Here is a 22,998-nt window from a genome sequence, read left to right as displayed (position 1 = left end):
CCGGGAGCGATTTTGGGAGCGCGCTCCGGCCCGGAGTGCGATTCGGGTGCGGGTTCGAGGGGGGGGGGCGCTCCCCCGCAACTATGCACAAAATCAACTAGATTGCAATATAAAACTCAATAGAAAATAATCATATCATGAAGAACATCAAATGGAACATATTACCTCATCCATAAGAAATAACATCACGACTCCAAGAATTATCCCCCGAGACTTTAATTAATTCAATAGCAATTCCAACATAGTAACAATAAGCACAAGCTTCCAACCATGGGCAAATGGGAGCTCTCATGGTGGATTTATACAAAAATGGGAGAAGATCCCAATGAGAATACCAAATGACAAGTGGAGAGGTGAAGATTGAAATGAAGCCTAATTGAATTCCAAGTGGTGAGAGACCAAGCCATGTGTGCCATCAAGTAAATCGAGTCTTGTGATGTGCCAATGTACTCCACTTCTCAAGAAACTCGAATTTTTTGGTGGCTGCCATGTGTGAGGTCGTGTGGTTGAAGAGGGAGACAAACTCCCATCGAATCCTCCATCAAACCTGTTATTTGACACCTCTCCAAATGAGCTCCTCAAGAATTGCATGTTGACTGCCCTCTAGCTGTGCGTAGCTGTTGATCTGCTGTGTCTAGAGGCTAAGGTAGGATGCTGCGTACAAGTGTGAGGAGTAGTGGAGACAATCCTCCACAAAAATTTCAACTAAATATCTCATCAAATGCTCTCCAATCATATGTTTGTCTCCCAAGAAAATTCGATTTGCCAAGTAGACAATTCAATCTCTCAAATCTGGCCCACAAAATCGATTTTCCCATGTGCAATAATTCCTTGATGATGTGGGTTCCCAATCACCCTCCAACTTGTCCTTTGACTTGAGTTAATTTTCCAACTCATTTCCACTGCATTTGGCATGTGGAAATAATTATTATTTTTCTCAACTTATTAATTTATTTTCAATTTATTCTTGATTTTCTCACTAGACTTGGGAAAAGTGGGTTTTAAGGGTCTATACGTGGTTTTTTACCCCTCAAAGTGTGTCCTAGAAGAATGTTGAAGTGGAGAGGTCTAATTTTGATTACTCATACACCCTCAATATATTTAGGCATGAATTTATTACATTTTACGTAAAAAATAATGAAAAAATCCTATCCCGCCAGAAATTTTTAATTATAAAAATTCCTATCTAGATTCTAGACTTAGTCAAATTCCATGAAATTTCAGAGATGACCTAGCATGGTAATATACATTGACTCTAGACACTAAGATGGACGAGGGGCTCAACCGTCAAGCCGTCACCCCGACTTTGGCGGTATGCGGTGAATGAAAAACTCAATTAATTATTCACCGTTAAAAAACGAGAATAATTAACCAGGTGACAAAAACAATCCAAGGTGTACTCACTTGCTTATCAAGTCCCAAGTCTCCTAGGCTTGTTGCATAGCTTATTCATCATGCTAGTGACATTTATGCAATATCCCTGCAGGGTTACGAAATCTGAGGACTGAAGAAGAAAGAGAAGAGAGAAAGGGGCTGGAAGGCCTTGCTGACTTTTGAACTCTGAAAAAATTTGAAGTACACTCTGTGTCATGGGCATGGAGTCTTCATATATCTGCCAAGTGCAACTTAGCAGTCAATGGGATGAATTCAAATACTGGACAATACGAAGTTTTCCTTCAGAATGGTCTGGTTTTCTTTTATTTTGCTTGAGGAATAGAAACCATAATTAAAATCTATTCATGAGACTCTTTTTAATGTTTTTCTGAATCACTAATTCAAATCTGTTCATGGCTCTTTTTAATGTTTTTCTGAATACTTGATGCTATATCAGGCGAAACATGTAGGGGAGGGCCATAGCACATACGTTTCCATATGGAAACAAGTGCAATACAGCCTGTAAATGTGTTTCAGGCTGTACACACATATCCCACTTGGGAAAGCTATTTTATACAGCCTGAAATACATTTCCACTCTGCACCAACATCCATACAACACGTTTTGAAGCCATACCACCATCCATACAGTGCTTTTCCAAAACCATTTAACTGATATTTTATTTGTTTTTTGACTGGGTTTGACCAAAAATGCTGGCACTTAATGGTAACAATAAATTCTAATATCTTTTGTTTCCTGATATTTCCTTTCTCTTTCATTTTCTAATATTTCCTTCTTTTGTTTTCTATCCTTTTACTTAGATTTTTAACATTATCATTAATTGTTTCAAGATGATTGAAAGTGGTCCCAACCTCACTGGACTTCATATGGAGAAAGCAGGATTCCATATGCCATTCAAAAGTCAGCAGACCTAATGGTTTTCAGAAAGTGCAGGATTGCATCATTTTCATTGAATTCTATCATGTATGATGGCATGGGATTGGCATTTAATCAAGAGAACCAAGCCCTTTTATGTACCCTGATATTAGTGGCGCTGATTGTTGAACTCCTCCATCATGGACTTCGCAAAAATGCATCTTTCACTCAAGCCAAAATCATTGATTTGGCATGTAAGTTTTTTCTACATATTATAAGGCTTGGGTTAGGAAGTTTCAACAAAATTCGATGGTGTTGACGAATGTCCTTAGAGGATCAAGGTAGAGGCAAAGGGTGGTACTAATGATGAGGGATCCCAATACAAGCGATGGTGGAACATTCAGTGTTCCACGGGGACGCGTCCCCCAGGGTCGGGTGCGCGCACCCCTCGCACCCCACGCACCCGGGACGGGGAGTCTCTTGGGGGTGCGTTTCCCCACGCACCCTTTTTGGGGAGTCTTGGGGAGACGCAAGGGGGTGCGTTTCCCCAGTGTGGGAGTCTAGACTCCCCAAGACTCCCCAAAAAGGGTGCGCCTGGGCGTCCCCCTTTAAATTTGTCTAATAAGACTTAAAAATTAAAAATTCAAAATCAAAAATTCAAAAATCAAAACCATTAATTTTTTTTAAAAACTAAAATTAAAACTAAATAACTAAAACTTAAAAGCCTAAACCTTAAAGTTAAAAGCTCATTTCATTTCAACCCAAAGTCATTTCCATTTCACTCTTAACTATTTTTGAGTTTGAACTTTGAAACTTTGAGTTATATAGATTTAGTGTTCAAACTTTGAAAATATACTAGTATGTTTTGCTTTCAATTTCGATTCTAGAATGATGAACCATTGAATGATGAATGATATCGATCAATGTATTTGAATATTATATATATATATATATATATATATATACCTCGACGACTCCCCGCACCCCCGAAATTTCCCTAAAATTTGAGGGTACTCCCACACGTCCCCCCTGTGCGTCTCCCCGCACCCGCGTCTCCCCGCACCGGAGTCTTGGTGGAACATTGGGAACATTGCTTGTCATTTCAATGTTTTTGCTCATTTATTCATAATGGTTTCTTTCAAAGTCTCAACATAAGGTGCTATTTATAAAATAGCGCATTACACACATTGTCATACTATATTTCCTTGATTCCCATTTTTGAGGGGTCATGTTTCCAATTCAGAAGCTCTTATCCATTTCTCCATATCATGCAACTTAGGTTTGATGGTATGACCTTTAAGGTCTTAAGGAGAACTTGGGGGCTTCCATGACAATTTTTTGTGGAAATTTCTCCAAGGATTTCACTACCAAACTTGTTGGCTGTTGAATATGTACCATGTGCCATGAACATTTGCAATATTTATTGTCTTCACAATATGAACTATTACCCCTCACATCAACAGGGTTACATATGAACACTTTGCAATATTTACCACCACCATTGTAAGCCGAAGGTCACAAGTCAAAAACAATGTAAAAACCATGTAAGGCCCTGTATTAGGTATCCTAGACTTCAGTCTTTTGAGTCTGTATCTTGTTGTCTTGGTCAGACCATGGCTAGTCTCTTGAAGTTTCACTTTGGGTTTACTCTCACCCTGTACAAGATTGGATGGCCTTATGTGAACTCTCTTGAGGACTCATGGTCTTATGGGAGCCTACATTTGAAGGGGTTATCGCCAGTGTATGGGCCAGTCCAACCCACATTAAAGCGCACCTACGTCATTCCACATGGTTATGGTCTGTAGTCTGTAGGTGGCCTTGGCTTTGGTGTAGTTTTCCTCAAATAGCTCTTAGAACATGGTAGTATCATTTGACAACTTTCTCATTTCCCGAGGCAATTCACAGTACTCAATGCAAAGTGGTCTCAGTGGTCAAAAAGTCAACTTGGCCTCAAGTTATGTGGTTTGATGAGAGGACTCCATGCCACCTTCCAGTTTCAAATTAGAGGTGGCACTGGCTAGTCTCTGTGGAGCCCCATCCCCTTAAAAAAAACCGGAGGCTTTTGTTTTGTCTATTCATATCTCCCCAACTTGCCTGTGGTTTTTCTCTTTACAGTCTGACCTAAACCCCTCATAACGGAAACAAATCTGAGCAAAACATTGATAAGCTTGCACATCTTTATCCTGAAACAGACTAGTATTCCTTGCAAGCCAAATCCCCCATGCCACTACAAAGATTTAAGACCTATGGTTTTTTAACTGCCCTTATCAAACCAAAATCAAACTTGAATTGTTGCTTTTTAGGTAACTTTAGAAATTATGTGAAATTCTGATTAGACTTTCTAGAGCCATTTGTTTTAGGATTAAAAGAGTTTGGAAGGTCTCCGTTTACTTCAAATTTGATTGGTGCTTACAATAATTTGAAATGCCATAAATAGATAAATTCATTTCCTTAGTTTGAACATGAGAGTCTCCAATAGTCATTGCATTTTCAGTGCTGTTAAATCTGTGTCAGTATTTATCAGTCCAGTATTCTACTTGAATTATTATAAATTTGAATTCAGCTCTATGGAGTTCATACACGTGGGAGTAACCAATCATGGAACTTTTAGTGGTTAATAGTTAAATTTTGTGACTCACTGCTAGGTTTGACCAGTTGTATTATATAGAATGTGACAGAACTTCCTTTGGAAGACAACGAATTTGAGTTAACTGTTCTACATTCTAAATAGGAAAGAGAGGGTTCCATCAGAATTTGTCTGCTATGGTATTCTTTTATTCGATTTAAGATGAGTCATGCTGCTTCCACAGCAATGGGGGAACATAAAATGCAATGTACCTTGCAATTTTATTCAGGATGTTTTTTTCAAATATGCTAGTTAATAGTTTATTTATGTAAATTGATTGTTGCACTTTAACACCGCAAGGAACTTGTAAGGTGAATTTTGATGAAAGCTAATTTATTTGTTAAGACTATCCTAGGATCAATCCAACTCATCTTTTGATCTTTTCTGCAGTTATACGAAGGGCTCCTCATGAATTCAAGATTTCCTGCCTTGAGGTAATTTTCAAAAGTGCCTAATGTTGCTCTAATTAAGATGTTGTGATATTATGGAACATGAGAACTATCAATGTTCATCACAATTTCAATAGTTGTTACTGAGTTTCAATGTTTCCTCTCGACATACACACACATTGCCAAGAAGAAAGGAAGTTATGACGTGGTGATAGACCATCCGATTTTTTGGATCTGTTACACATAGGGCTCTGTGTTATGGTCTGTATATGTGCCTATTTTTACAGCTGAAATGAAGGTCCAAGTAGGTGCGTTTTGCATGAACTGACTTGGGCCTTTCCTCTGCCAGCTTACTTGATGTCTGAGTAAGCTACTATTTCCTATAAGCTCTAAATAAATGGTTGTTAAGGAGTGTGAAAGTAGGGGTTAGCTCAACCTTGACCATGAGTGCATTCCTGAAGGCTCATAGTCCTTTCTCAAATAAGCGAGTACATATTCCAAAGTGGTAGAATACAAAACTTTTGTTCTCATTATTCATACTAGATAGCATAAAGGCTGATAAGTTGATGATGTATAGATCTTAAATTAATAAATTATGATATTTTGTTTCAAGGTTGTTTGAAAATGCTTGAGTCTCACTGGGCTCTAAAGTATTATCATTGTCATTGGCTTGCATTATAATGCCATGTTATACCATACTGATCTGTCTATGGACTTGAAAAATCCTATTCAATGATATGTGAAGTATTCTTGGACTCTATATCCCACTGTGCCACAAGTGCGTGTAAGTACTCTGGAGCCTTCCACACATGGACACAAAAACTGCTATGCCCAAAAACAAGTTTTTCCACTCCCTTAGAGGTCAACTTGTTCCTCTTAATACAGTGAATAAAACTGGAAGATGATCAAATTCCTCTCAGTAACTAAGAAACTGTCATTATGAGACAATAAACTCATACGAACCTATCAAATCTCTGGAAATTTGTCCTTGTGCTTCCTCCATCATCAAATTGGATTCACTAGTGCGGGAATAGGTACATGCAGCATCTAGATTTTAGACTGGAACCGAACTGATGATGGCAAATGCATGCCAAATTTATGCATGTGCTCTTTATATCTCTTTCCTCCATAAATGATCCTGCACCCTCATTACTGCTGTACAGAACTGCTGGAAAGGTGTACTGCTGCTGCTGTAGGGTTTTCTGTACGGGATCTATGCTGTAGTACCTTCTCCGTGTGTCCAGATATTTTCTCTGCTTGCTCCTGCCATTAATGGCTCTCTGCTGGATTCTTTATGAGATACTATTTTAAAGAAAACCAGTGGGAGAAACCGATCCATGAATCCACCAGGAGAAACTAGAAAGAAATACATCAATGCGTCTTTCTGTTTCACTTGCTGCAACCACACATGCCCTCTCAGTCTGTGGGCCTTGCTACAGATTTCATCACTGATTAAAACCTCACAATGCCCCAGCCTACTATCTGGAGTTTTCAAGGTCTCACTCTCAAACTCACGTCAGCCACCTCCCTGCTTTGCTTGGTCACTGACACGCTTCTTTTTCCTTGTGGATGAAACCCTAGAGGGGTTTGAGGCAGGGTCTGCTGGGGTGGGGAGGAGGTGGCAGATGCCTCTTGTATTCCCTGTCCCATCTTGACCTTGAGCTTTATTACAATAATGTTATGGATTTAGAATTCTTAAATACTGAGATGTGTAAAAGAGTTCTCACAGCATGTACTTCTTGGATGAGCTGGTTGTCTCATGCAAATACACCTCTACTCTTCAGTTTTGTCAAGTGGAGTTGAGAATTGAAAACTGAAATTTTAGTGCATATTCCGAGCTATGTTTACTCTAAATTCCTTTCCACGTTAACCATTAAATTTAGATGTGATTACTTTTGGTGGCAGGATATACGAGCATTATTTCCTCCTGATTGTCAGCCATTCTATGCTGGTTTTGGCAATAGAGACACCGATGAGATTAGTTACTTAAAAGTTGGAATACCAAAGGGCAAAATATTTATTATAAATCCCAAGGTATTTCTTTTTAATATGGTCAGTGAATTTAATTTACCCAACTGAAAACTTACTGCGATTTGAGAAATTGTGTTTTCCTTATAGAACTGACTCTGGTTTGTGCCTCTTGTTTTTTCTTTTTGGTAAAACAGGGTGAGGTAGTTGTGAATCATCGTGTAGATGTGAAGTCATACACTTCACTGCATAAACTCGCTGATGACATTTTTCCTCCTGTCTCTTCGTGTGAACAGGTGAGTTAATCTTCCTGACGCATCCTGTACTTCAGTTTCTTGAGGTGGCAATCTGACCCTTTTTCGTTTTTTTTGACACATCTTTCAGGAGGATTTCAATTCCTGGAATTACTGGAAAGTGGCACTCCCTGATATCGAGGATTGAGTTTATCCTGACAGTTAAAGCTGTAACCGAACATTTATGGACTAGGTCATTGACTAGACAAGCTCGGGTAAGATATTTTAGAGTAAGAAGTGCAAAAATTAGCTTTGTGTCATGAATGCTGCTACATTTATTTATTTTTCCTTTGTTTCATAGTCGACACTTCATTAGTATTGATTAACTTGACAGATACCAGTAAGTTGCTGGAGATCTACTTATTAAGCATTTCAATGTAGGGGCAAGAAGTGGTAACATGGAGATCTGCTAAAGTTTAGGAAATGATGTTTCCTGTTTGAAAATGTGCATGTGTACAGTTAGAAGTTGGAACTTATTTATTTACACCTAGGGGCCTTATTCTTGCCTCGAGGTCATTTAATTCATTCTTTCCAACTTAAAAAAAAAGTTGGATGTTATTTGTAGATGGGTATAGGAAGGCCTCTGAATTGTCTGCTTTTCTTGAACACATTCATGACAAATTGAGAAAACTGTTCATCATTCTACTTTCTTGGATGTCATTGACTCTTATTCATGAATGTATTATGTCATCTGGGTGCCATGCACTGTAATAAAGATTCTGCTGCAATGCTGCTTGGACATTTATTGTTTAGCATGTCGAAGATACTTGGAGGTTCTGAACTTGCTGAAGAATGATTCTGATTTGGCAAAGCCATGGGAATACCAGGCATTTTTAGTCACTTATGGCATAAACTATGACTAAAGATCTTATTTTCTTAGTTCTAGTCTAGTTTTGTAGCACTTGACAAATTTGGTCATTGCAGCATTTTTTTCAACTGAAATTTGTCTTCACTGGTGGCTGCTCTCTTACTACTTTCTTCTTATGCTTCTCAGGCTTATCTCTTGTTGCATTCCCATTTATTCCTTTGTTTCAACCTTCTGCTTCAGGTCATATTGACAGTGCAAATCAATTCTTCAGAGTTTCTGCTACTGCAAGAGACATTAATGCACATATATTAACATGATTTCATGGGTTCTTAATAACAATCTCAGGTAAGTTATTTATTTAATGTTCAAGTGTGTTACTTGAACCATATGCCTTGATTAATTTCTACTGTTCACCAAGAACACTTCAAAGGCCGATTCCGCCATGGTTAATGTTTATGAACCAAATAGTTGATGATTTTCCCCTATGGTTGGATTGGTTTGGCATATATCTAGACTATAATATTGCTTTGACTTTGTAGCTAAATAATCAGAAATATGCTTCCTTGTTTGAGATGGTTTTGTGCCCATACATTCGATTTTCATTTTCTAATTGCTTTCCCATCTGTTTTGAGAAATCTCATCCTCTTCCTTTTCTCATATTTGTTGACCGTTAACTAGTAAACTGATTGTGACTATTAAAATGGTCATATCATATATCAATAAAGATCATTTTGGATGAAACCAATGCATGCAATTGGTGAAATTTGAGAGTTTGATATCTATCCATGCCAGAATTTTAACTTAGTTGACATTTTATCCAGATGAAGATGTTACATGACCTTGAATTTTTTCTGATGTCTAACTTATCAAGTCTGATCAGATTCCCACCTTGAATTTTAACTTTTCAGACTTCATACCAAGTACAAGGCTGTATAGGCTCAAAAATTTCACTTGGAAAATTGATTGAGAGATGTATAGAGAGAGAGCAAAACCCTTCATTGTTAATGATTATATGTTCCAAACCATTGTTGCAAATGTTGTTTCTGGGATCACATCGTTGAAACTCATCGGAAATATTGGAAGTTATTTGAAAATATCGAGATGTATAAACTGAAGCCTGAAAAAAAGGCAATATCGGAGACATTGACAACCTGAAAAATTCTGATAAAAATGGAATATCATGAGAAATTGGAAATATTTGCAACGCTGTTCCAAACACATCAATTTTAATTTTTATCACGATTGGATCTTTATTTAACTTTTATTTGCCTAATTGAACTGTATATTAAACACTGTAACAAGTTACCTCTTGAAATGGTCCCCTATTTGAGGAACCAACTCCACATTCATGAAAACAGCTACTCCACATTCAGGAAAACAATACTAATTGACAAATGATGGATGCCTAATTTAATAGTTATATATTTGTATTTTATCATGTGTTTTTGCTTATGGGCCATGTCCTTCAATATACATTTAAGTTCAATCAATTGTTAGTATTATTCAAATCCATCTAATCCCTAATTAACCTTATTTATGTTTGCCTTATAATAAAAAATATTATACATCAGTACTTAGTTAATTTTCCCCTTTCGCCAGTGATTTGATGTGGTAGACCTTTACTCCATGTGTTTATCATTATAACAATATTCAATTGGCGGTGGTCTCACACTAAATAGAACAGGTTCAATATTTTTGGAATTACTAAAAAGCAATTTACCTTTAATTCTTCTTTGGTAAGGTTAATGCACAATTTATCTCTGTTAATCATAGTTGAATCTTAGGAGAAGTAGTATATTATTACAACCTGATTTCTTACAATAGATTGTGAAACATATTTTGGTCATGGTTCGTCTTTATGTGAGATTATTTTCATTTCTTGAATTTTAAATTTCTATCAAACTAGAAAACATATTTTTTCTGTATCCCTTGTGTGTCTTAATTCTATTGTCTTAATTTTGTTTGGTGTTCTAGCTGCCGTATGTATTGCATGCCTTAATTCTGTGGTGGTTTGGTGTTAAGATTCCTTGAAGTTGAATGGTTTGTGCAATCATGCCTCAATTCTCTGTTGGTTTGGTGTTGAGATTCCATGAAGTTGAATGGTTGATGATATGTCAAAATCATAATTCTCTGTTGGTTTGGTGTTGAGATTCCATGAAGTTGAATGGTTGATGATATGTCAAAATCATATTGTTCATGGCTTCATCTTCATGTAGCAACAATTTCCCCTTATGCTGTGTTTAAACTTTTTCTTCAAACATACACTTTGATAAAATATTTTTTATAATTATTGTTAAAAATGTTATACATCTATATTTGGTTATTTTTACCCCTTCTGCCAATGATTTGATGTGGTAGACCTTTACTCCATGTGTTTATCATTATAACAATATTCAATTGGTGGTCTCACACTAAATAGAACAGGTTCAATATTTTTGGAATTACTAAAAAGCAATTTACCTTTAATTCTTCTTTGGTAATGTTAATGCACAGTTTATCTCTGTTAATCATAGTTGAATCTTAGGAGTAGTATATTATTCCAACCTGATTTCTTACAATAGATTGTGAAACATATTTTGGTCATGGTTTGTCTTTATGCTTCTTTGGTAATGTTAATGCACAATTTATCTCTGTTAATCGTAGTTGAATCGTAGGAGTAGTATATTATTCCAACCTGATTTCTTACAATAGATTGTGAAACATATTTTGGTCATGGTTTGTCTTTATGTGAGATTATTTTCATGTTCTTGAATTTTGAATTTCTATCATACTTGAAAACAGACTTTCTCTATATCCCTTGTGTATCTTAATTTTGTTTGGTGTTCTAGTTGCTGTATGTATCACATGCCTCAATTTTGTGGTGGTTTGGTGTTGAGATTCCATGAAGTTGAATGGTTTGTGCAATGTTTTGATAATATGTCAAAATTGTATTATTCATGGCTTAATCTTCATCTAGCAACAATTACCCCTTATGCCGTGTTTAAGCTTTTTCTTGAAACATACACTTTGATAAAACATTTTTTATAATTATCGTTAAACATGTTATGGTTGAAAAACTAATTATAGATTTATACTTTGTTAGATGAGACAAATGTTCAAAAACTTAAAGAATTTTATTATGTCTCTGTGGTGGCGATCAGCTGGTTCTGTCTTGAGTGATTGGAAATCCAGGTCCAGGGTTCAAAATCCATGGAGGCCAGTAGTGAGCATATCTCTCTGCTATTCAAGGTTATGTTGGTAGGTTAGTGTAATGTGCTTGCATTATGGGGAACTTGTTGTCATTGTGAAAGAAACAAAAAACAAAACTAAACACGAAGTGAATCGAGGTTGCCCAAAAGATGCCAGAGCTGATGCCTAGTCGATTCCATCTCTAAAATTATTCTTAAGCAAACTAAGTCAAAGATGGGCCATGTAGTGGTTAGCCCACACTTCTCAATTTTGGCTAGGGTCATATGTTTGCTTCGAAGTATGGTTACTCTTTATTCCATTAAAAATAGGCTTGTTGCCTATGATAAAGACGGTGGAGACTATTATTTAAAGGACATTTATATTTTTGGTCATGATACATGATATAAACTTGTTCCATGGGGTTTGTTTTAGCTAAGAGCATGTGTTTGTTAGACTATTGTTAGAACTATTGGAAATAGTTTACTTTTGGCAATGTTATAAAAGTAAGATTTGCTTAAAGAGAAGGGCAAGTCAATAACATTGATTATTGATCTTAGAAATGCAGAACGTAATGAATTTATAGGGTATTCATGTTTCCATGAAGACAATAGTCACACCTTTAAAACTAAAGAAGAGTGTTGGCATTGTTACCACAAAATCTAGTAGTTCTAGTGCAAAGCCCCACTAAGCAGAATTAGATTTGTTGGCATTATGGCTAATGTGTTGTCTTTGATGACAATCTACTTTATAAAGATGTTAAAAATGTGATAACAAGATGATTATGCAGATTGATATAGATGTTACAGGTGATATGGACGAATGGATATCAGTGCAGAGACAGATGGATGGTAAAAGAGAAGTTTGAGAAAGTATATGCAGGTCTTGAGAAGCAAGGTTGCGTACATATGCAGGTATTGTGAAGAAAATTCATGTACAAAATATGCACCATGGTAATTTGAATACCAAGGGTCTTTACCATGGTATTGGCTCATAGTAATGAGTGCGACAACGGTTATTTGATCTCGACAAAGAATACCGACGACATTACTAAGGGATTTGCCTAAGGTATTGGCTAAGGCTAAAGCTATGTAAGGAGATGGAGATACAGATGGATGGTAAAAGAAAAGTTTGAGAAAGTATATGCGGGTCTTGAGAAGCAAGGTTGCATACATATGCTGGTATTGTGAAGAAAATTCATGTACAAAATATGCACCATGGTAATTTGAATACCATGGGTCTTTACCATGGTATTGGCTCATAGTAATGAGTGCGGCAATGGTTATTTCATTTCGACAAAGAATACTGACGACATTACTAAAGGATTTGCCTAAGGTATTGGCTAAGGCTAAAGCTATGTAAGGAGATGGCGATCAAAGTGTTTAGTGTGCAATTATTGGGTTGTTTATGAATGATTTGATCTAAAATAGGTTTACACCAGGGAGCAAGGAGAAAACTCATATCTGAAATATGTTGGCATACGTGCTTGCTTGATTACTTGTTGCAAATGTCTAAGTAGCTAATATTGGTACTCTGATTTAAATGATTTATTCAGAAGTATGTAGTACTGACAGTAAAGATTGCAGAAAGTGAAATTGTGTTTGCAGCGAAAGTTTTTCAGATCTGTACGCAGGTATGTTTGGGAATAGTCGTGGACATACGCAGATCTATCTCTGTAGGGTCGCTTATATATTTTGCGAAATAATTTTCAGTATCTGTAGATCTGTATGCGGGGGTTGTGCATGGTAAACACATATATACGTTGATATTCCTTGTGGAAGTCGTGTATACAATCTAGGTCTGATTTGATGCTTGATGTTTACAATTGATGTTCTCTGGTTTACTTCTTGTTTGTTGATGATGTCTCTTTGATGATGATCTGTGTCTGATAGTGAAAAATTGAGGTGACTTGGTTGAATTAATCAGTTATAATGATACAAAATATTCACTAGGTATGATCTGTGATTGGTTCAATGATTTGTAACTGTTGAAATGGTCTATGTATGGTTCAATAATTGAAGATTCAGTGTTCAATATTATGAGATCTGTACGCAGGTGTTATATAGAGAAGACACGTATATACGCGAGTATTATTCAGTAGAGCCACGTACATAATTTGATGTTTGTTATTTCTGGTTGGGTTTTACATTCAATAATTTGATGCTTCATAATTTCAGTTGATTTACCGTGACAATATCTCAAATTCAATGCTTTAGTTTGTTTGGGTTTATGGTTGATATGGGTCTAGTTTGAAAATTTGATGAAAGGTGGCCTACAGGTTGTGTGATGATTGTTTGATAGGTGGATCTAGTCTAAAATATTCTGAAAAGTGGTCCACAAGGAGCTGAGGGTTGCAACCTTTAGAAAGGGGGTAGGGGCTCCCTTCTGGTAAGAGCCAGTAAATGAGTTCAGGGGGTTGGTTGCTGGAGAAAGAAAGAGAGTTGTAGCCTTCTATAGGTGGGTGCTTGCACATTGATAAGAGTCCGCATCAGTACAATTGTAATATTTTTCTTTATAGCATAAAAAAGAAGACGAAGGCAACAACAACCATGGTTTTCTCCCACATTGGGTTTCCACCTAAAATCTTGGTCTTCTATGTGTGTTGCTCATTTGCTGTGATTTCTTATGTTTTTTACTCATATTGAAAGTAAATTAATCTTCTAGTGCATTGATAAAAGATAATAATCTTTTAGAAAAAATAGTAAACTAGATATACACTGTTTCGTTCATTAAAGTAGCATACATACACAAGTCTCTTTAATTGCAGTAGCAGGGATATTTAATAATATCAAATTTGGAAGTTTGCATTTAAAATACAGATTCACCCACCACTCAAGTATTTTTCCCAACAATTGATATCAGAGAAGGTACCTCAGAAGAAGCTTGATCGCTTAAAAGGAGATCCATTAAGATGAGTAATTAAGATGGAGTATATTCTATTAGGCCACTTATGTTTAATGAAACCTTGTATTTTGGAAAGTCAGAATGAGAGCATATTTGTCGTCACTTGGCGCTAATGAATGGACAAATGTTGAAGGAGGATATCAATACCCATCCTCCATTCCTAGATATAATAGCAAGGAAGAAATAGTATGAGACCAATGCAAATGCAGTCAATGCTCTCTTAGGAAGCTTGACATAATCAAAATTTGTGAAGATCATGCAGTTGAATACCACAAAATCTCTATGGGACAAGATTATCCAAAGCTATGAAGATGACACTAAACTAAAGAGAGCTAAACTTCAAATGTTTAGAATTCAATATGAGACTCTCAAAATGCATGATGATGAAAGTACTGCAAGATTTTTCCTCAGAGTAGATGAGATCATTAACTCAATGAACAATCTTAGTGATGAAATAAAAGATTCTACTATTGTTGAAAAAATTCTAAGATCTTTAATCTCAAATTCGATTCCAAAGTCCCTGCCAGTGAAGAAATGCAGGATTTGAAGAATCTCACTATTAAATAACTCCATGGGATTTTAACAACTTATGAAATGAGAAAAGGGGGTCCATCAGATATCAGAGAAGCAACATTCAAAGCTACATACAAAGAGAAGGAAAATGAAGAGCGTAAGGAAACATGTTACATTTCAAACGAAGAAGCGAATTTCGTGAAGAAACTTCAAGTAGGAACTGACAGGTTTAGAGTAAGCTTCTTTTCAAATGTTTTGTTTGTGGAAGCGCTGGTCACTTCGTTGCTAAATGTCCTTATCAAGAAAATCATGAGAAAGGGAAGAACTCTCCAAAAGGGAATGTTAAAAGAAGGTTTGATAACGATAAAAGTTTTATACTCACGAATATAGTGAATATTCTTCCAATAATGAGGATGTTGAATCTGATCAAGATTGTTAATTGCTTATGACATTTGAGGAAAAATGTGTAGATGAATCTGATGATGTTTTTTATGGATGCTCTAGAAGCAAAAGAATTCTGTATGTATAAGAAAATACTTTTGTTGAAGAAATAACTTAGCTAAAAATCCGTATAGAAGAAGCTAAATTAGTTGAAGAAGTTTTGAAGAAACAAGTTCTAGAAAAGGAAAGACACTGTGAAAATTTAGAACTTGAAATAGTGGGTCTAAGAAAGAAACTTGAGAAAAAAAGGGCTCTAAATCTTAGATTTGTCAAAGGACCTGAGACTTTAGAAACAACCATCAAAGTGCAACGCTCTCCTCTAATCAAGACAGGCCTTGGATACAATTCAAATGGCGAATCATAAAAAACTATAAAATCTTTTGAAATAGGTACATGAAGCTATGTCATTGCAGTAAAAGGAAGCAACCATTAGAATTATAGCTCTCAACAAAAGAATGAAGGATAAAATACTTCTCAAGCAAAACAACCTTATCATAATCAAAGGGCAAGCTATTCAAGAAGTTATTACACTCCCATGTATTCCTACTTCAATGGTCAATGCTTCACTTGTCACAATTTCGGTCACAAAGATGTTCCATGTGTTGCTTATAAAACTATTATGACTAGAGAAGTCAAATAAAATAATAAGATCAGGGCAAAAAAATCTTATTATAATGTTTTCTCACCTCTTCAAGATGAAATTGAATGTTCTCTTTGCAATAACTTTGGTCATAAAGAAATTGAATGCAGAAGCAGAATGAGACCATCTTACCAGCATGAACAAAAAAGACAATAACAACCAAGGTATGGAAAAATAAAACTACAAACTCTGAAAATTATGGCCTAGCTTTGTATGCAGGAGATCAAGAAAATATGTGGTACATTAATAGTGGATGTTCGAAGCATATGCCATGTGACAAAGATAAGTTTATTTCTTTTAATGAAATAAATAAAGAAAATAATGCAACTTTTGGTAATATCTTACTTGCCACTATCAAAGGGAAAGGAACCGTGTTATTAAATAAAAAGGTTAAGGCTGGAAATGTTTTATTTGTTGATGAATTAAGACATAACTTGTTAAGTGTTAATCAAATGTGTGACGAAGGGCATGAAATTGTTTTCAAATCAAAGAATTGTGTGGTAAGAAATCTGAACACATGTAAGATCATAATAAAGGGAACAAGAACTCCAGGAAATGTCTATGTCTTGGAAGGCGACCAAGAACATTGTTACTTAAGCAAATATGAAGAAAGATGGCTTTGGCACAAAAGGTTGGGACACCTTAGCTTTTCTCAATTATACAAATCAAGTAGAATGGGAGTAGTTCGTGACTTTCCCAACATTTCTCCACCTGAAAATAACATCTACAAATCATGTCAATTTGGTAAGAAAACCAAAGTTCGGTTTAATCCTAAAGAAGGTACTTATTCATACTGATTTGTGTGGTCCTATGAGAAAGAGGTCTCCTCGTGGTGAACAATACTTCATATTATTCATTGATGATTTTACAATAATGTGTTAGATTGACTTACTAAAACATAAAGATGAAGCATTTGATAAATTTAAAGTATCCAAGGATTTGGTTGAAAACAAGTTAGATTTGAAAATCAAATGTCTTAGATCTGATAGAGGAGGAGAGCTTATATTAGATGAATTTTTCAAATTTATATAAGATGAATTTTTCAAATTCTGTGAACAACATGGCATCAAAAGACAATTTTCTATAGCTAAGACTCCTCAACAAAATGGAGTAGCAGAAAGAATGAACATAACAATGCAACAAATGACACACACCATGTTTGATGAGTCGAGAACACCACATACCTTTTGGGGGTAAGCAACGCATAGAACTATGAATATTATTAACAAAGCTCATGTCCGAGTAAACAATGATAACACTCCTTATGAACTATGGTTTGGTAAGCCTACAACTATCAAGCACTTTAAAATTGTTGGAAGCAAATGTTACATGAAAAATGATGATAAGCTTGGAAAATTTGAATCTAGAGTTGATGAAGGAATCCTTCTTGGATACTCTTTTAGAAGCAAGGGATATAAATGCTATAATAAAAGGCTTCAAAAGATTGTTGAATGCATAGATGTTGTAATTGATGAAGCATCCACAGTACCAAAAGAGAAGAACCAACAGATGACGAACCTCTCCCTACTACAAGCCAAAAGGTTGTAGGAGAAGGAAATAGAGAAGCATCAAAAGAAGGAAATGAAGATACAGATACATCATAAAAGACTCCTTCAAGGTATGTTCAGAAAAATCATCCCGAATCTCAAATTATAGGTGAAAAGGAAGCAAGAATACAAACTAGAAGAACTCTTGTTGGAACTTCTAGTTATTTAGCCTTACTATCCACAATTGAACTTCAAAATGTTAATCAAGCAAGCAAAGATGAATGTTGGGTTAACGCAACGAATGAAAAAGTTGATCAAATAGAAAAGAGCCATACATGGGAATTAATACCAAGACCTCATGATAAAAATGTTATTGGGACAAAATGAGTGTTAAAAAACAAATTGAATGAAAATGGAGAAGTAATTTGAAATAAAGCAAGACTTGTATGCAAAGGCTATGCTCAACAAGAAGGGATAAACTTTGAAGAAACACTTGCACTTGTAGCTAAACTTGAAGCGATAAGAATGTTTCTTGCATTTTCAAGTTTTCGTAACTTTAAAGTATATCAAATGGATGTCAAATGTGCATTCTTAAATGAGGATATAGAAGAAGAGGTCTATATTGAACAACCTGAAGGGTTCATTCTTGGCAATGATAAAAAGATTGTGTGCAAACATAAGAAGGCTTTGTATGGATTAAAACAAGCTCCTCGTGCATGTTATTATCGTCTTGATAGGTACCTTTAGCAACAAGGGTTCAAAAAGGGGTTTGCAGATAACAACCTATATATCAAAATTGATAAAGATAAACTCTTGATAGTTGTTTATGTAGATGACATCATATTTTGAGGCAATGGAGAGCCTATGATTCAAGGATTTGCTTCAGTTATGCAACAAGAATTTGAAATGTCTCTTCTTGGTGAACTAACATACTTTCTTGGTCTTCAAGTTCAACAAACTAAGAATGGTATTGTTCTTTCTCAAACCAAGTACCTCAAACTTATTTTGAAAAATATGGAATGGAAGACTGTAAGTCGGTATGCACACCAATGGTAACATGATGCAATCTTAGTCAAAATGATGATTCTCCTTTAGTCAGTCAACCAAAATATAGATCTATGATTGACATCTCGCTCTACCTTACAGGTACAAGACCAGAAATTATGCATGCAGTGGGAATTGTTAGACGATTTCAAGCAAATATAAAGGAAACTCATCTCTACTCAATTAAGAGAATATTCAAGTATCTACAAGGAACTCAAGATTTTGGTTTATGGTATCCAAAAAGCACCAACTTTGCACTTCATGGTTACACAGATGCATATTGGGCAAGTAATATTGATGATCGCAATAGTACTAGTGGACGAGCATTTTATTTGGGATCCCACTTGGTTTCATGGTTCAACAAGAAACAAAGCTCTATCAATTTATCTACTGCTAAGGCATAATATGTTGCTGTTGCATCCTACTGTACTCAAATTCTATGGATGATCCAAACATTGCAAGACATTCATGTCACTTGTTCTCAACCTGTACCTATTCTCTGTGGCAATACTAGTGCCATAAGTATCTCTAAGAATCTTGTCATGCAATAAAAATCCAAGCACATTCCAATCAAATATCATCTTCTGAGAGAACAGGTGCTTGAACAAAAGGTGAAACTGGAGTATGTCCCTTCAAAGGAACAAGTTGAAAATATATTTACAAAGCCACTTCCACGTGATTCCTTTGAATCACTTTGCTAATTATTTTGACAGGTATGTCATGTCCAAGGGGAGCTGTGGCTGTAAATTACTACAATTTATTTTCTGTACGCGAATGATGTGAAGGATAGTCGTGTATCTACGCGGTTTATGAGCTATACAGACACATATACATCTCAATGATTAATAAAAATAGCATAGATTCAAGGGGAGCCTCCTATATGCATTCATCATTTCATGTTTGGTCTTGTGTTTCTGACATTGGTTTGCTACAGTCTGTTGGTTTAGGGGGAGCGACTATTATAACCCTAAAGTCCGTTGTTGGCATTATGGTTCCATAAGCATGTCTTGTTGCATATCTTTGTTAATATCTTGATATTTCGACTATTATTGCTGGAAATTTATATGTTGTTGTTCTGTCACTAGTTATCAATGATGCATGGATTCCAAATGATAAAGTTTATCTATTGACATGCTTGACGAGAAGGATGTGTCTGCTCTGATTGATATTGATGATTGGTTATTGATTGCTAAAGTTACTTGATGATGCTTGGAAGCATTGCATACTTAATACCATGTTGATGATGCTAAAAGTTTGATGCTCCATTGCCTTATCTTACTTTTAGATGAGGAGGATGTTCATGTTGCTTTTATGATGTTGCTATCAAATATTCATGTTGCAAGTTCCTAAATGGTGTATGATGGTTGTTGATGACTATCATGGTCTTATTACCTCACTACTGAGGTCTCCGGTCTGGTTATAAATGTCATATCTGTCTCTTGATGTAAAGGTCATGTAAAAGCCCATGTTGTAAGTCATTGTAAAATTCTGTCATGAATGGGTAATTGGGATCAAGTCATGTTATGGATGAAATGCCATTATTTTGGGCATTGATGTAATGTTGAGTAAAAAATGTAACCTCACTTTGCTGGGTGATTGATGTAACCATGGAGTCATTGCTCATAGGAAAAGTCATATTTGGTTGAGTCATCAAATCTTGTATATCTTTAGACAATTCAACATATGTTTAGGGGGAGCATGGTCAACATGCAATTCTCATATTTGACAGATCAGACCCACTGTGATCCTCTCTACAAAGGCGGAGATAAGTCTTCATTCAACATTGGTCAACCCTTTGCCCTTGATGTCAAAGGGGGAGAGAAGCTTGGTGTTTGGAGAGAATAATGCTTGGAGAAGTTTGGGAAGAAGTCCTGGTATTTGCAGATGTGTTTGTAGGTGTTTGCAAGTGGTGACCAAACACCAAAGTGGTTGTCATCAAGTCCAAAGGGGGAGATTGTTGACATTATGGTTAATGTGTTGTCCTTGATGGTAACCTACTTGATAAATATGTCAATAGTGTGATAACATGATGATTATGCAGAATGGTACAAATGTTACAAGTGATATGGACAAAGGAATATTAGTTTCGAGACAGATGGATGGTAAAAGAAAAAATTGAGAAAGTATATGTGGTTCCTGAGAAGCAAGGTCGCGTACATACGTAGTATTGTGAAGAAAAGTCACGTACAGGACCCACACCATGGTAATTTGAATACCAGGGGTATTTACCATGTATTGGCCCATAGTAATGAGTTTGATAGCGATTATTTGATCCTGTCAAAGAATACCAACAACATTACTAAGGGATTGGTTTAAGGTATTGACTAAGGCTAAAACTATATAAGGAGATGGATATCAAAGTGTTAAGTGTGCAAGTATTGAGTTTTTTATGAATGATTTGATCTGAAACAGGTGTGCATCAGGGAGCAAGGAGAAGACTCAGATATGAAAGATTTGAAATATGTTGACATACATGCTTGCTTGATTGCTTGTTGCAAATGTCTAAGTAGCTAATATTGATACTATGATCTAAACGATTTATTCAGAAGTTTGTAGTACTGGTAGTAAACGTTGCATAAAATGAAATTGTGTTTGCAGCGAAAGTTTTTCAGATCTATATGCAAGTATGTTTGGGAATAGTTGTGTACATATGTGGATCCATCTCTATAGGGTTGTGTATATATAATGTGAAATAATTTTCAGTAAGCTCGTACATATGCTGATATTCCTTGTGGAAGTCGTGTATACAATCTAGGGTTTAATCTAATGATTGATGTTTACAATTGATGTTGTCTGATTTACTTGCTATTGTTTGTCGATGATGTCTCTATCACGATGATCTATCTCTGATAGTGAAAATATGAGGTGACTTGGTTGAATTAATCAATTTTAATGATACATAAGTTTGATTGGGTATGATCTGTAATTAGTTTAGAAATCTGTGATTGGTTCAATGATTTGTAACTGGTGAAATGGTCTATGTATGGTTCAGTAATTGAAGATTCAAAGTTTAGTATTCTGAGATCTGTACACAATTGTTATACAAAGAAGGCATGTATATACGCGAGCCTTATTCAATAAAATCGTGTACATAATTTGATGTTTGTTATTTATGGTTGGGTTCTGCATTCAGTAATTTGATGCTTCAGAATTTCAGTTGATTTGCAGTGTGACAATATATCATATTCAATGTTTTAGTTTGATTGGGTTTATGGTTGATATGGGTCCAGTTTGAAAATTTGATGAAAGGTGGTCTACATGTGTGATGATTGTTTGACAGGTGGATCAAGTGTAAAATATTTTGAAAAGTGGTCAACAAAGTGCTAAGGGTTGCAACTTTCAGAAAGGGGGTAGGGACTCCCTTTCGATAGGAACTAGTAAACGAGTTCAAGGGGTTGGTTGTTAGAGAACGAAAGAGGGTTGTATCCTTCTATAGGTGGGTGCCTGCATATTGACAAGAGTCTGCCTCAATACAATTGTAATATTTTTCTTTATATTATAAGAAAGAAGGTAGAGACAACAACAATGACAACTTTCTTCCACATTGAGTTTCCACCTAAAACATTGGTTTTCTGTGTGTGTTTCTCATTTGCTTTGATTTCTTATGTTCCTTACTGCACACTGAAAAGTAATTAATCTTCTAGTGCATTGACAAAAGATAATCATTTGTTAGAAAAATCAATAAACTGGATATACGCTAGTTTCTTTCTCTAAAGTAGCGTGCATATGTAGGTTTATTTAATAACAATAGCGTACATATTTCAGAATATCAAATTTGGAAGTTTGCATTTAAAACATTGATTCACCCCCCCAGCCCAGTATTTTCCCTACAACATTGTTATAACATAAGATCGACCATTATTGTCACCTAAGTGCCTTTCTCCAACGATTTAATAGTGAATTATATCCTACAATGTAGGCTTCCCTATATATATCACATAATTGATATTCAACAATAAGGGTTTAAGGTGATACAAGGTCTAAAGATTTAAATAAGGTGCTAGTGGAGCCTAGAAGGTTGAGATAATCTTTATCGGGATTGAAGTACTCTATCACTAGATCTCTTAAATAAACTTAGGAGCTTTTATAAGTTATCACTTGACAGATATTCAATGATGTGGCATGCAATGTCATATAACAACTAGAAGAAATGGCCTTCCTAGGATAGATCAATAAAATGACAAGGCTATCAATTAGGCACGCAAGATTTGACATATGCAAGTGAACTTTAATGGCAAACACATGCATAAAACAACAAATAAAGAGATGACATTAGCTCTAATTGTATGGTTTTACCATGTTATTAATGCAATATTTTGCCCTTTTTTTTGCCAAATTATTAAATGTAATCCCTATTAAGAGGGCAATAACACATCTAGTAAAATTACTATTTATCACAATTTCAAGAAAACCCTAACCTTGACTCTAGACACTTAGAATTTAGAGAGAAGAGGGAGAAAATAATTATAG

At 35.6% G+C, this 22,998-nt stretch overlaps 1 protein-coding gene across 1 annotated transcript in view; it reads left to right on the top strand.

The window, feature by feature from the left end:
• Positions 1-8,905, top strand: part of LOC149189658 (phosphatidate phosphatase PAH1-like) — a 103,329-nt gene extending 94,424 nt beyond the window's left edge. The window contains 5 exon segments of the mRNA XM_089410301.1: positions 5,267-5,310; positions 7,171-7,299; positions 7,431-7,529; positions 7,618-7,741; positions 8,575-8,905. Coding sequence (XP_089266427.1) covers positions 5,267-5,310; positions 7,171-7,299; positions 7,431-7,529; positions 7,618-7,674 — 329 coding nt within the window. The 3' untranslated portion in view covers positions 7,675-7,741; positions 8,575-8,905.
• Positions 8,906-22,998: the final 14,093 nt, after the last annotated feature.

Source organism: Pinus tabuliformis, chromosome 3_1 (genome assembly GCF_031772625.1).
Source record: "Pinus tabuliformis cultivar Carrire ecotype Pingquan chromosome 3_1, CPIR1, whole genome shotgun sequence".
In the NCBI taxonomy this organism is placed as follows: domain Eukaryota; kingdom Viridiplantae; phylum Streptophyta; class Pinopsida; order Pinales; family Pinaceae; genus Pinus; species Pinus tabuliformis.
The sequence above is the reverse complement of the archived record's forward strand: the minus strand, read 5'-3'. Positions and strand labels throughout refer to the sequence as shown.